This window comes from Lontra canadensis, unplaced genomic scaffold (assembly GCF_010015895.1).
Source record: "Lontra canadensis isolate GAN:19392208 unplaced genomic scaffold, GSC_riverotter_1.0 scaffold65, whole genome shotgun sequence".
Classification (NCBI taxonomy): Eukaryota; Metazoa; Chordata; class Mammalia; order Carnivora; family Mustelidae; genus Lontra; species Lontra canadensis.
Window position 1 is genome coordinate 3112798 of NW_022631059.1, and position 14471 is coordinate 3127268.

Consider the following 14471-nt stretch of genomic DNA (forward strand, 5'->3'; position numbering starts at 1 on the left):
GAGCCGAAGGCAGACGCATAAAAACTGAGCCACCCAGGCGCCCTAAAAAAGAAATTTTAAAAGAAGCTCCTCTCCCCACCACACACACACTTAAACGAGCAGTAAGTGGGTAAGTAAAAACCTGGTTAAAGTTTGGGTTTTGTTTAAAGATAAAATCTAATTAAAATTTATTCATTCAATGGTTACTAAATTCTTTCACGTTCATAATAAATGCAAGTTACATTGTGTCCATTCATGTGTTACAGCGTGTACTACTTTTAAAGTGTTACACATTGGGCACCTGGGTGGCTCAGTGGGTTGGGCCTCTGCCTTCAGCTCCGGCCATGATCTTGGGGTCCTGGAATCGAGACCCACATTGGGCTCTCTGCTCAGCAGGGAGCCTGCTTCCCCCTCTCTCTCTCTGCCTGCTGCTCTGCCTGCTTGTGATCTCTCTCTGTCAAATAAATAAATAAAATAAAATAAAATAAAATAAAATAAAATAAAATAAAAAAATAAAGTGTTACACATTATAACATTTATTTACTCAAAAGTGAAAAGGAATCAATATTTCTTGACAACTACTAAAAAACTGATCACAAATATTACAAAAGACATTTGCCTATGCATCTATTTTCTTACTTAAACTGAAGCAGAATCATAATTACAGAAATATACATAATTACTAAAAGCAATCCATTTTCATTTTCCCCATTATTACCTGTTGTTACCAAATTGCTGTGTAATCTATAAGTTATCATTTTATTTCCCCTCAGAGCAGGGCTGCTAATAGAAACAAAGTATTACACAATTAAATTAAGATTTCTCTACAAATTCACATTAAAAAAAAAAAGCATGACCTACTGTTTTGCTTTGATTCAAGACATCTGCTCTGAAAATATCAGAGCATTTAATCCAGGCCCTTGTGTTAGGGCGAGGAGGGATTTAAGAAGGAGGAAGAGGTGGGTGGGGGAGAAGAAGGTCCTTGAACAGTGATTACCTTCCACGAATTAGTCCACTTCCCCAAAATACGCTTTTTTAGGAAGGACTGCCTGACTTAGAATGCGTTTCCTCACGTACAGCAGCCTGTGAAGCCCAGGGGTCCTGGTCGGGCTCTGAGAAGGCAAGAGAGCTGAGGCTTTCTGCTGCTTCACACTCTCCCTCCACTGCGTAGATGTGCGGCGGGTCCCCAGTGTCACCTGCGAGCTCGTCCAGACCACAGAGCTTCTGAAGAAAAGCCAGGGAAAGAGGAGGTAAGTACTGGGTCCTTCCACACCGGACCGTCCTCTCCAGGCCCCACCGGTGCGACCCCCAGGGCGGTGTAAGGCGGCCGTTTTCCATCCCCCGCTGTCACAGACGTTTCTACCTGCTCAGAAACGAAGGGCGCCCTGCTGAGGGGAGACAGCCCCGACCTCGACCTCGCAGCTGCTTTCTGGGAGGGAGGACAGCCACCTCGCCGAGCTCCCACCCCGTCCCGCCTGCGGTGCTCCCAGTGACCCCTCCCTCATCCTGCCCTGGCGTGTCCCCTCCTGGCACTTGCACCCGCCGTCCCTTCCCCTGGAATGACCGCCCCCACCTGCCAGCCTCCTCTGAGCAAACTCCCGCTCATCCTTCAGGACCCAGGTCATATCTCCGTGAGGACTTTTCTGGCTTTTTCTGGTCTGAGGGACCCAGGAAGCGTTGGTGGGATGGACCTGCCTGGTTAAAGGGCCTTCACCTGCTCGCTATGCGACACCTGGAGGCGGGTGCGGTGGGAACGGCCGGCGGCCCAGGCGGGGCGGGCGTGGCCAGAGCGTTCCCGGCTGTCGCCCACGGCCGTCCGGAGGGGCCGAGCTCACTGAGGGCCCGAGGACGAGCAGAACCGGAGGGCCCAGAGCGCCAGGAGGAGGGAGATGGCAGAAAGTCGGCCAAAGGCCAAAGTGGCGGAGCCCTGGGGAGCACCCGTGTCCCCGAGCTCCCAGCCCCCTGTCCCCAGCTTCCTCGGACCCCAGGAGCCCCTCCAAAGCTCGGCGTCGAGCCCTGCGTGTACACGGGTAGGCCCCGCGGCGTCTGCTCGCTCAGGAGCTGCGCTCACCACGTGGCGGGGACGCAGGGGTGCGGGCGGGGACGCAGGGGTGCGGGCGGGAGGAGAGGACGCGCGCCGGCTCTGGCCTCGGCCCTGCAGGAACCACAGGTGCCTCCGCCCCAGCCCCAAGTCCGTGATCCACGAGGGACCCGGGGCGCGCGGAGCTGGGGGGAATGTGCCGCGAGCTGGGGCTGTGGGCTCGGCTGCAGACCCCCGAGGCCGACGACAGAGTCCGCGATTCCAGAGGCCGGAGGTCAGGGGTCCAGCACAGCCCCCCTCCCCCCGACGCTGGAAGTCTCGGGGGCAAAGAGCAGGGCCTTTCCTCTGCGCTCTTCTCCTCCGGCAGGCGGGTGGTGGGGGACGGGGCTTCCCCGCTGGGTGTGGACCTTCGTCCGCGTCCACACAGTCCGCGCGGCGCAGCCCCGTGTGAGCGCGGGTGGGCGGTATCTGTGCGGCTGCTCCATGCGTCCGTGCCCTGGCGGGCAGCGCGCTGTTCAGGGCTCCTTCCCCGAGGGGGGTCGAGGGGGTCTACATGTCCTTCCGAGATGGGGGTGGTCGTTCGAGGAGCCGGGGTCTGCCATGAGCCCGCCAAGCCCGGCCTTGGGTCTGCTTCCTTGTCACCTGACCACCTGGAGCAACGTCCCTGAGCCCACGTTTCCTGCTCTGGCGGCCGGTCTTCCGCCACCACGTGTCGCACAGTCGTGTGACACGACCTTGCCCTCACAGCGCTGCATCAGCTTAGGGAGACACGGGCAGACGCTGCTCTCCGCCACAGGCTGCGGTGGGGTGGGGGGTGGGGGGGGCTTCCCAGAAGGGGCTGGACAGTGTGGCTTTGCCTCTAGACTTGCAGAGTGTCTGTGGTCTTGTCTGCAGGGCTGGGGAGAGACGGGACTCCCTGCGGCCTCAGGCCCTCATGGAGACCTACAGCCCCCACTCTGGGGCCTGACACGGGGGAGGCCCCAGGCTGTGACTGCAGAGGGCCAGGCTCGTGTTCCTGGGGCCACGGTGCCACATGGGGCATCATTCTAACAGCCAAGGGTAGGGGCCAGGAGAAGCACCACCCGACCTCACAGAACAGGGTCGTGGGGCCTCAAGTCAGAGGTAGGAGCCGAACCCACAGCTGACGCATGAGCAAAGTGATGCTCTTCCCACCTGACTCAGGGTTTCCGCCACCTTCCGGGCCCTCGCGTCCAGGCATCGTCTGGGCACCACAGTGTCCTGGAAAACCTGCGAAGCAAATAAGCCAAGTCCCAGCACCACTGATGAGCCCCCTTCCGGCTCCCCAGGTCAGTACCCTTGCTGCCTCCGGACAGGGCTGTGCAGGGGAGGAGTCAGGCCAAGGTCAGTGTGCGCACCTCCCCTGTGTGTGTGTTGGGAGAGAGGGGAGGCCTTGCAGGTGTCGTCGCCAGACCTTTCATTGCCGTGGCTTTTGGGGGTGAAGGGAGGCAGAGTGGAACCAGCCAGCAGGCTTTTAATATAGTAGAAAATGGTTTACGTCTTTTTAATTGAGTCCCCCCCAACTTGTTAATAGAAGCAAAAACTTCATAATTTGATTTTATGAAATGAATTCAAGGAATTTTCCATCTCCTGTTTGCTAAATCAAAGGAAATCTTGGTATTATAAGTGGAGCTTCCTAAAAATTTCACATTTGAAACTGTTCCTTGGCAGAAATCCAAGTTTTCTTGATATTTTAACAATCGATTTACAACAATGTGTGGCAGTGGATTAGGTGCTAAGATAACATGATTTTGCGAACTACATCCACAACATCCGACTTCTGTTTTACTTCCAGCAGAACCCCTGATTCTACTAATGGCTTTGGTGGTGGGTGTGTATTATGTCTCTGTGCTCAAAACGGACACTAATAAGAAGCAGCTCTTACTGTTATACTTAGAATGGCATTCTTCCCAGGATCTCATGTGACAGAAGAATCTGGCTGCTAAAAAAGGCTGAGGAGCAAAATGGACCAGAGGGTCTCTGGGGCCCCTTTAGCTCCAAACTCCTGGAAGCTTGCGAAGAACACAGAGGACTGTTCAGGCCTTGGCCAAGTTCTTAGTGACTCAGCAGCAAAAGGAATTTGCCAGGGACTGAAAAACCCTATGCTTCCAAGTCTAGATGTATGATTTTAATGAATTAGAATTCATTTTTCCACACTCACGCCTCCTTTTACTTTTATGTTGGACATATTTTTTCCAATTTCTAATTTTCAGGGCTTCCCACAGTTGTTAGGAGGGTAAGGCAACCCTTTCCATAGTAACACCTTCATCTGTACTTACAAGAGTAGAATACTTGTTTCTCACTCCTCTTGGCTCAAAAAGCATGTCACAACCCTTTAATTTAAAGAGGATGAAAAATACATAAATAAGTAAAACAAAGTAATAAGGATAGAAATGTTACTGGTTTTATATAAATCACCCAAGGATGCAGACATATGACTAGAAATTCTTGCCATTATAGTGCTTTTAATTTCTGCACTAAAGGAATCATAATTCTAGTGAGCATAGCCATCCATAGCAAAAATCCATGGGAAAGCTTTTCGGTTGCTTGACGGGGATGGAGTTTGAAAATAGGAGATTTTCAAGTCCCATCTTTGATCCCAAAAGCCCAGCAAGGTTCACTTGGTGCTATGGGCACAGCCTCAACATTTGTGAATAAGGAACATTTGTGATCCCTAGGACCCAAAACCAGAGACATAATTTGCAGGACCCAGTGCAAAATTTAAATATGTGGGACCACTTGTCCAAATATTAAGCCTTTCAAGATGGTGACCACAGAGCTTTAAACCAGCACAGGGCCCCATGTGACTGCCTGGGTCCATCTGTGTCCACGATGGCATCCCTACCAAGGCCAAAGGGACACACTTATGAATGCACAAACCCTTTCAAAGGTGGGTTCATGACATCATCTTTGTGCAGAAAAGAACACCACATTTTTATCTTAGCTCAAACACAGCCCAAGGAAAGGTAATGAAATTATAGAGATCTTGAATCCTTTTTTAGAGGTTTCATCACAAACGTTGTAGCTTTTTTTGAACCTTGAATATCTCTTTTAGTAATTGTCCCAAAAAAGTACATTTTTTTGCTAAAGTAGTACTTACTTATACTGGGGCAGTCCAAATAACGTCTCTATTTGAAACCTCTCTTAATTGTGTTACACCAAAGTGGGTTTTCTGGTTTTGATCAAGAGTTACGGTTACGTTATCCTCAGGGGAAGCTGTGTGAAGCGTACACAGGGAGTCTGACCTATTTTTACAACTTCTTACAAGCCAAATTATTTCAGAAAAACATCATTTTACTTTTTAAAGATTTTGTTTTATTTTACTTTTTAAAGTAAGATCCACGGCCAACGTAGGAACTGAACATGGTCCTGAGATCAAGAGTCACACGTGTTACCTACAGAGTCAGCCAGGCATCCCCCAGAAAAATCATTTTTAAAAGTGTAGCGATAGTTCTAGAATCTGTGCAAAGAGTGTATGAAGACATGATGCAGGAGGGCATCAGGGCTCAGGGTTGCCCACGGCTCCAAGTGGACCTTACTGGGCTTTTGCAACCAAAGATGGGACTGAAATGCGGGCCAAAGCAATGTGCTTAGAATGTTCCAGATGACCCAGACACCCTCAGATGGACATGAAAAAAATGTATTTACTTGTGGGCGTTCTAAAAAGCATCATATGTGATCAGGACTGTCAAATAACGTTTTAACAACCAACAATAACCTTAGCTAGTTAGATAAATGAGGTTTTCATTGACTTGTATTTGTTCTGCTGGTATCACAGAATCTTCTAGAAGGGCCACCCCTCAAGGGAACCAACTGTCAATCATTAGGGGGCTTACGGCAAGAGGAAGTGAACTTCTGTAATGCCCTGGGGTCCCTGAGACCAAGTACTCCTGGTCCAGTGCTCTCGCTGCCGGTGGTAGCATGTCCTGTAGATCCTGGGAGAGATGCTGACTTACTCAGAAGATAATGCATGTGTGTCCTTCCGCCCCTTCCCCTTGCTCTACGCTCCTCTGCCCATAGATGCTGGCGCTAAAGACGGGAGGGAGAATGCGAGTGGAAGAGGGGAGGCGGGGAGATGCACGAGGAGACTCTTGAAACAAAGCGCGTGGCCAGTGGTGACTGTAGGAGGGGACTCTAGCGTTCCCCCTGCCATACTGTAGAAGTCTGAGCACAGGGTAGCGCGTGCGTGAGACCAGGCCAGTGACGCAGACAAGTGAAGGATGGGGCTATCGGCCATTTCTGCTTTGGGTGTCCTAGTTTATGAGGCCTTTCGATAATGAAGCAGAATTAAAGAGAATAAAGCAGGCAACAGATCTTAACCACAGTTGAAGAGACTCCATGCTTCGAGCAGGTTTTAAAGCAGGTTACCCACTAAGTCACGGCCGCCTTCACTTAGGGAGGGTGTGCCGTGGTGGCATGGCTAACCGGGAGCCCCGGGAGCAATTTCTGCCTGCGGGGCACAGCGCAGGGAACAGACGCTCGGAGAGACAGGGACCAGAGATCTTGGCTTCATCCCCCGCAGACGGAGATGGAGAAAGCTGACTACCCTCCCCCAGGGGTTCTGGCGAAGTGTCTGCGGGATGGTCGTTGCGGGTGCCTCCCCGGGGCACACTCAGTAAAGCAGAGCTGTTCTCATGCTTCTCGGGAGTGATTGTTCTGGCCTCTGGAAGCTGACAGACCAGCCAGGGAGGAAGTACCACCAGCCCAGCGTGCACAGAGTCGGTGCGCGGGAGAGAAAGGGCAGTCCTGCCCCAGCACGGGTTGGTGGGCGGAATGCCTGCTGGACCTGCCCCTGCTCACCCCCAGCCAGGCACCTGCTCGGTAATTTATAGCAGCCCTGGATTAAGTCGCTGTTTTCCGCAGTGGGGTCATGTACCCCGTAGAGAAGGGAAGGTTTAACCTGTTTGGGAACACAGACTTAAATGACATTAAATTGCATGGTGAGAAAATGACGCCCCTTCTGACTCCTCATCCACATGCTGATGGCATGGGGGGCCGGGGGGTGTCTGAACCAGCATGGCTTTCCTATCTCTGCCTTCCTCCGGGACCCTGTGCCTGTGGCAGGTGGCTTTCTCTAGCCAGAGTTACTGGGCTTTATTTTTCTTGTGTCTATTTTTCTCTTCCCTCTCTGCTCTTCATACCAGTGAAACTTTTTTTTTTAAGATTTTATTTATTTATTTGACAGATAGAGATCACACGTAGGCAGAGCAGCAGGCAGAGTGAGAGAGGGGGAAGCAAGCAGGCTCCCTACCGAGCAGAGAGTCCGATGCGGGGCTCAATCCCAGGACCCCGAGACCACGACCTGAGCCAAAGGCAGAGGCTTTAACCCACTGAGCCGCCCAGGTGCCCCAAAACTGTTTTTTGTTTGTTTGTTTGTTTGTTTGCTGCTGAAATACAGAATGCCCTATTTAAAGAAATGTACTTTATTTGGACCGAGGTTGATTTAGAGAAAGAAATACGGTAAAAAGTACACTACACTGGGGGCATAGCACGTGGCAGAAAGTCACGACAGTGACCGGCCAGGCCGAAACTGGGGCCCGGGGGCATCCGATGCTGTTGTCCTTTTGGGCTTCGTGGAGTCATGGGGCTTTGCAGGTGAGGCTGGGTGCAGGCAGGCGCGGAGCAGGCTTGCCCAGGGACCTCGTGCGTGTTGGGGGTGCTGTTCGCTGCCGTGGGAACCCCCCGCAAAGCCACCTTTCCATCTAAACCAAGCAGCAAACAGGCCGTGCTCACCTTAGTGCCCGGCTTGGCCCCGGCCCCAGCTGCATCGAGCACCAGGACTGGCACCTGGTCCCTGACATCTGGCCTTCCCTGTGGGACACACACGGAAAGAAAAATGACAAAGTTGAAATCACAGATAGCAGGAATGAAAGCAGAGACCAAGAAATGACATCACAGATCTCCACACCATCACAGAAAACATCCAGAGCCGGGAAAATACACCTATTCCGCCCAGAATCTGGACTCCTTTGGAACCGCTGGTCAGGAGGTGGAGTTTCTTGTTCCGTGTCCCATGGGACGTGATGGGGAAAAGACCCCAGTCTTGAAAGGGTCTCAGAATCTACAGCTCATCATCCCCCAAGGCTGAGGCGATGCTTTCGCGGGCCCCAGGGTCGGGCGGTGCTGTGCACTGTCTTCTTCATGCCTCAGTGAGCACACATCCCCGAGGGCCCAGGCGCTGCTGGGCTGGTTCCTCTTCTCAGAGGGGGCATCTGTGCCGTCTCGTGGGCACGACAGAGTGGTGGGATCAGCAGCAGCATCTTGGAGGAGGTGAGTCCTGCCACAAGCGCAGAAGGTCCCTGGGTGTGTGTGTGTGTGTGTGTGCATGGAGTGTTCACGAGAGACGGATGACTGCGGAGGCGTGTACACTTTGAAATGGCCTGACTTACCCGTGGCTCCAAAGACATAAAATAGTAAGTACTGTTAATAACACTAATATCGGGGCGCCTGGGTGGCTCAGTGGGTTAAAGCCTCTGCCTTCGGCTCAGGTCATGATCCCAGGATCCTGGGATCAAGCCTCGCATCGGGCTCTCTGCTCCACAGGGAGCCTGCTTCCTCCTCTCTCTCTGCCTGCCTCTCTGCCTGCTTGTGATTTGTCTGTCAAATAAATAAAATCTTAAAAAAAAAAAAAAACACTAATATCGGCAGCCACGTTCACTGTGTGCCTGGCAATGCCCTCACTTGTGCTAAAGATTTCGTATTAGTTGATTAAATTGTCCAATAAACCTGAGAGAGAGCACGTGCATTATTAACCTCTCTTTATATGTGAAAACCAAGGGTTTGTTAGCTTCTCTGTCTGATAAGCCACAGTTTTGGAGTCCAAACCCAGGTTTGCTGGATCCCAGGCCTCAGAGCCCCAAAGATATGATGGTAGAAGCAGGGACACGTCCTGAGCTGCGAGTAGAAGACAAGGGGACAACATCTTGGGACAAGGAGGGGACAAGGGAAGGCTCTCTCGTCCCTCTGACAGCTGGTCCTTGATCTTGACAGGGGTCCCCAGCCTGCCTGGCCCCCGCCCTGCAAGGACCAGGCTTCCCTTCCACACCGTCTGCTTCTCCAGGGGCTTCCTCCGCCCCAGGACACAGCCAGTGGGCGCCTGGCCAATGAGAACAGCACCGGGCATCATCACCACCTCTTTGGCCGTAGCTGTGCCCACGGACGCTGCTCGGGGAGGCCACGTCCCCAGTGGGCTCCTCCAGGCTCGGCTGCCTCAGCCACGACCCCACACGGGAGGCTGAGCTCAGCCCGGGCCCAGGAGCCTTGTCCCTGTTCCTGGATGACTGAGCGAGCAGAGTGCAGCTTCCCAGGGCTCTCGAGCGCGGCCATTTATCCAGACGGTCTGTCCAGACGGTCTCCTCAGAACAACACAAATGAATCAGAACAGTGAAGTGTGGCTGTCACTGCAGGGGTGGGGCTTCTTCTGGGGGTCCAGCAGCCGGGAGAGTTCGGACTGTACCTCCTGCCTCCTCGACCCCACGCCGGGAAGGGCTCCACGCAGGCCTGCGTGGGCGCACAGGCACGGACGCCCCTACCGTGGCCCGGGGCAGTCACTTCCCTTCCGTCATGCCAGGAAGAAAGAGAAAATGCGAAAAGGACCCGAGGGTGTCAGCCAACCCCCGGCGTCTCCCATCCGCGGGCACTCTCTAGAGTATCTCCCTGTCTGCCTACTGCAGCCTAACGCCAAAGTCAACTGCACTGTCTCTTCTCAAAGGCATCTTAGAACAACGTGTCTCGTCCTTCCGGGAGAAAATCGTGGCTGGAGATCTAAGGCAGCAGCAAGGTGGGCCCCCGCACCCTCCGTGCAGGAAAGATGGTGCTCCCTTTGGACATTTCTTTGGCTTTCAGTGTTTGGACCAGCTACGCTTGGTTCCGCGTGAAGACAGCAGGAGAGCTCACGGTGCCTTCCTCTGGTTGCCCGGCTGACCCCAGCCCAGGGCTGCCATGAGGACGCACGGCAAGGTCAGCGTCAGCAGGAGCGGCTTGAAAGCCATCAGTTACCCGCTGACCACCTTGTGTCCGGAGGAGGGCGGGAGCTTTCCTGGGCGCGTCGTCTTTGGTGCATAGCCCATCTGCTGGTTGAGTTTTATCCTCTCTGGGTGGCAGGTGAGGATGTGGGGGTGAGGGACTTGCTCAACGAGCAGAAGCTAATGGGCAGCAGAGTCCGGGTCTCGTCCCTTCCAGACCAGCAAGCTCTGTGCCCAGCCTCCGCTGGGCAAGGGAGGTGGGGTGGGCTCCGCGTTTCCTTAGTGAACCTGACAGGCTTCCATCTAGAGCAAGTCCACTGGTGGACACCATCTCCTCCTAAGCAAGGCTTCCCCCCCTTAGCACTCTGGGCACGATGGGCCAGACCCTTCTCTGTGGTACGGCCGCCCTGGGCACAGTGGGGCACTCAGCAGCTCCCTGAGCCTCTCTGCTTCCACTGGAAGCCAAAGCCATGTCTTCCCACCCCAACCAAGCCGCCACCAAAACGGTCTCTAGACATTGCCAAACATCCCTTGGGCGGGGGCAGAATCACCCCCTCATTATGACCTAAAAAATAATTCAATTTAGTTGAGTTGGACAGTTTTCATGGGAATCTTTTTGCCATTTGCTACTCAAATATAAGGGAGTGTGACGACGTGACAGGGGGCTCGGTGGGTGGAAAAACAGGCCTGGGGATGACGGACATCACCGTCCAGAAACACGACGTGCTAGTTTCCACTACCTGCATTGAAATGGGTTTGCTCTCGTCATTATACACGATCAGAGTCTGCTGGCCTTCCTCAGAGCTTCCGGGCCTGACTTCGGACACAAAACAGCATCGCAGCAGGCACAGCAGAGTGGCTACAATGGGACAGAGCAGGAAAATGAGCTGGGCATGTCGTGCTCAAAAGAGGTTTGAACAGGACCTCGTTCTAATGACTCCGAGCTCAGCCCTGAACACAAGGTCAACTGGGTGGTGGTCATCTCCATCGCTATGTGATAGTGAGGGTTGGGGCACACATTGGCGCCGGGTAACTATTGGTTGAATTGATCAATACCACGTGACCAATAAAATCCTGTCATTTCTTTGAGAACCGAGCTTGCTCATTCGTGTCCTCCAAGCCCAGGAGCCCAGGTATCTGCCCATCGCTGCCCCCCCATTTCTGCGAACCACAGTGTTCATTCGTGGGGCTCATTCAAGGGACGTCCCTTGAGCACCGAGATCCAGCTCTGCTAGAACACAGGCTTAGCTGGCATCTCCCTCAGTTACAAAAGTCAATTTTTTATTATTATTATTATTATTATTTTCCTGGGTTGGTTCATTCATTCATTCATTCAGTAAACTGCTACCTACTAAATTCCTAGAAGCTGCTTTCGCCAGGCAGGCAGCATGTCCGACCAGGTTGGGGACGTCTGATCTGAGTCTGAGACTCTGGTGAGCCGGGGGTCATTCTCAAGGTGTCCCACTGATCTCTGCCATGCCTGCTCCCTGCCCCAGAGGACTGCGCACTGCTGGGAGGCTGAGGAGAGGAGCCGCCTCCCCAGGACAGCACCTGCAGACCACTGACCTGCCAGCATCACGAGCGCGGCACAGGCAGGGGCCAGGGCTCCCATGAGGAGCCCAGCTCCTGTGACCACGACTGAGGGCTCCACACACGTGCCTCCTCCGGGACAGGAACAGACCCTTACGTGGACAGTCTGCTTCTGGGAAAGTCCCTGTTTGTCTCTGATGAACAGTGGCACTGAGTAATTACCGGGCGGTAGGCTTGTCAACATTAAAAGTTCCACGGACCGACCTGCAGAAGGGAAGTGGACGCTGCGTGAGTTGACTTGCTCACTTGCTTATCTACTCAACCGAGATCGACTAAGTCCCTCCCGTGCACCACGGCTCTGTACAGAAGTTAGCTGAGTTCAAAGTTGGAGGGAAAAGGCGCCAACACCACCCTCACTTATGCCTGAGACCAGCTCCCAGTCCAGGGGTTCTCAAGACCGTGCTCAGGTCTGAAAGCGCTCTAGAAGGACCGTAGGACTCACTGAAGGCTGTGTGGTCCTAGTTATGATCCAGCACAGCAACAGGATATGGATTAAAACTGGCCAAGGGAAGAAGCATGTGGGGCAGAATCCAGAGCAGCACCAGACTCCGAGCTCTCCGTTCTCCAGCAGAGTGAGGACAGGACCTCCCGGGTCCGTAAGTGACGGCATGCGTGGGGCGCTGCCAGCCAGGGAAGCTCCCCTGAGCCTTGCGTGCAGGGTCTTCAGCAGACTCGGTCGCGTGAATCCGCTTGGCCATCCAATGGCTGACCTCGGTCCCCAGTGTTGCTGGAGATCAGCAGACACCACACGACCTAGGGCCCCCACCCTAAATCATGTCTGTATCTGATGGGCACAAGCCCAAGGTAAACAAAGGCATTCCTTTCAGGCAAGACATCCCAAAGTCCTAGAGCTCATCTTCCAGAAGCTGAGGGCAAAGGCCAGAGCTTGTTTGGGGCAAAGTTCAATGGTTTACGACATACTCTGGGTCTGGGAGCTGTAAACATGAGCTCACAGTTCCATCTACAAAATAGGGTACATTCTACGGACACACTGATAGAGGCTCCAAGGAGAATGTTGACAGTAGATGCCCGTGGCTGCTCCTGGGAACAGCACCCCAGGTCTTCTTTGGGAGAGCCCCCAGTTCCTGAACTCAGCCCATGCAGGTCAGGAGATGCGAAGCCCAGAGCCCAACAAGAACCGGCCAATCAGCATGTCTGCCTTCCCAGCCCCAACCCACCATAACTGATGGGGCAGCTGACCAAAGCCACACAGTGATATAAATACCTTTGCCACACACTTGGGTGAGTCCCAGGGACTCCCAGCAGCCACCCGCCACCCAGAGGAGAGCCTGCCTGGAAATGAAGGGACCCAGGGAAAGGCAGAGCCACAGGACAAACATCTTCCAGGGACGTTCCTCGAGCACCCAGACCCAGCTCTGCTAGAACACAGCCTTGGCTGGCATCTCCCTCAGTTACAAAAGCCGATTTATTATTCTTATTGTCATTATTGTTATTATTATTATTATCATTATTCCTTTCCTGGGTCGGTTTGAGTCAGGTTATTTGCAATGCTTTATCCCCAACGAATACAAAAACTCACCCCGACTTTCCCCCAGCTTCCATGTGTCTCCTGTACTTTGCCACGAATCGTCCAATTCAAACGTAAAGGGGTCAGCATAGGGCTCCAGGTCGGCATCCTCAGCCTGGAGAAGGAGGGCCTCACTCAGCGCAGACTCACAGACCTCCAGGTATCGAGAACGGGGATGGAGAGCGGGGGCGTTGTCGTTGACGTCAGACAGGAAAAGCATCAGGGTCCCCGTCCCGGTCTGTGGCGGGAGGCCTGGAAATGGAATTCCAGGAGGGGTTGCTTGTTAGTTGAGAGATACCTCTCGATGCGCACATACCCCCGGAGAATGGGCAGTGTCATCCTCCCAGGAAAGGAGTCATTGCACTGAAACCACTTCCTTTTCAAGGTCATAGGCTCTCCCCTATGTGCTTGCTCTGTTCTCCTGATTTTCTGAAAATTCAGAGTATCTGGGAAGGGTACGTTAACAAAACACTTGCCACCTCAGATCATTTGTAGAACCAGGTAGAAAATGGAATCATTCATTTTTCCCGGGGAGTCATGCCAGGTGTAAAGAAGGGAGTGGGGCAGGAGTGAAATGGCTGTGACATGGAGATGGAGATGTTTGGCCTTTGGCTGTGTCCATGTCTGAGTCCCGGTTGTCACCAGACACTACAGTCTTGCAATGTGTTAACCATTAGGGGACACTGGGCAGTGGGTACTCTGGACCCCACCACATTGTTCCTTCAGGTCCCTGGAAGATAGACCCCCCCTTGCCGTCTCCCCACCTCAGACTGATTTAGGAATACAGACTTAACATCTTCCTAACCAACATTCTGCTACATCATACAACATCTACAACATCATACAGCATCTACAACATCATCTATATGCATCTATCTACACCATCTACACACAACATCCACAACCTCATACAAATGGGACATACACCTACATTTCCCTTAAAACCTGGGCTTTAACTTAGAGACTCCTTAAACACAATTATTAAAGTTATTTGAGAGTTGCTGTTTATTCAACTCTGTGTTTGGGCAGGTTTCAAAGTCCAGCCTTGGGAGATCATAGAGAAAAGTGTTGTAACCCGCTCAGAGCGCTGCGCACCCTGGTTTATGACAAATTTGTCCCACACAGTCACATTTACCAGAGCTGATCAGCGATTCCAAGTACAGGGAAACTGTGCTAAACATTTGCCACACACACCAGCTTTGAGGAAGAGCTACAGAGTTGTTTTATGGAAGGATGAAACGGACATCGGGTCTGCTGGCGGCTTCCTCGCTGGCTAAATCGTCTCTTCTGAATGCATCCTGCCCCTCTCCCCAGGGCACTGGTCCTTGGTTTGCCATTTCAAAAATTATCA

General features: G+C 52.9%; 1 protein-coding gene across 1 annotated transcript in view; it reads right to left on the reverse strand.

The window, feature by feature from the left end:
• The window catches only part of CDH26 (cadherin 26), a 48173-nt gene that overhangs the window by 8508 nt on the left and 25194 nt on the right, over positions 1 to 14471 (reverse strand). Inside the window, exons 11-16 of the mRNA XM_032878711.1 lie at positions 13133 to 13372; positions 11569 to 11796; positions 10743 to 10861; positions 4318 to 4371; positions 3194 to 3268; positions 1057 to 1203 (exon numbers count right to left, since the gene is read on the reverse strand). Coding sequence (XP_032734602.1) covers positions 1057 to 1203; positions 3194 to 3268; positions 4318 to 4371; positions 10743 to 10861; positions 11569 to 11796; positions 13133 to 13372 — 863 coding nt within the window. The remainder of the gene's footprint in view (positions 1 to 1056; positions 1204 to 3193; positions 3269 to 4317; positions 4372 to 10742; positions 10862 to 11568; positions 11797 to 13132; positions 13373 to 14471) is intronic.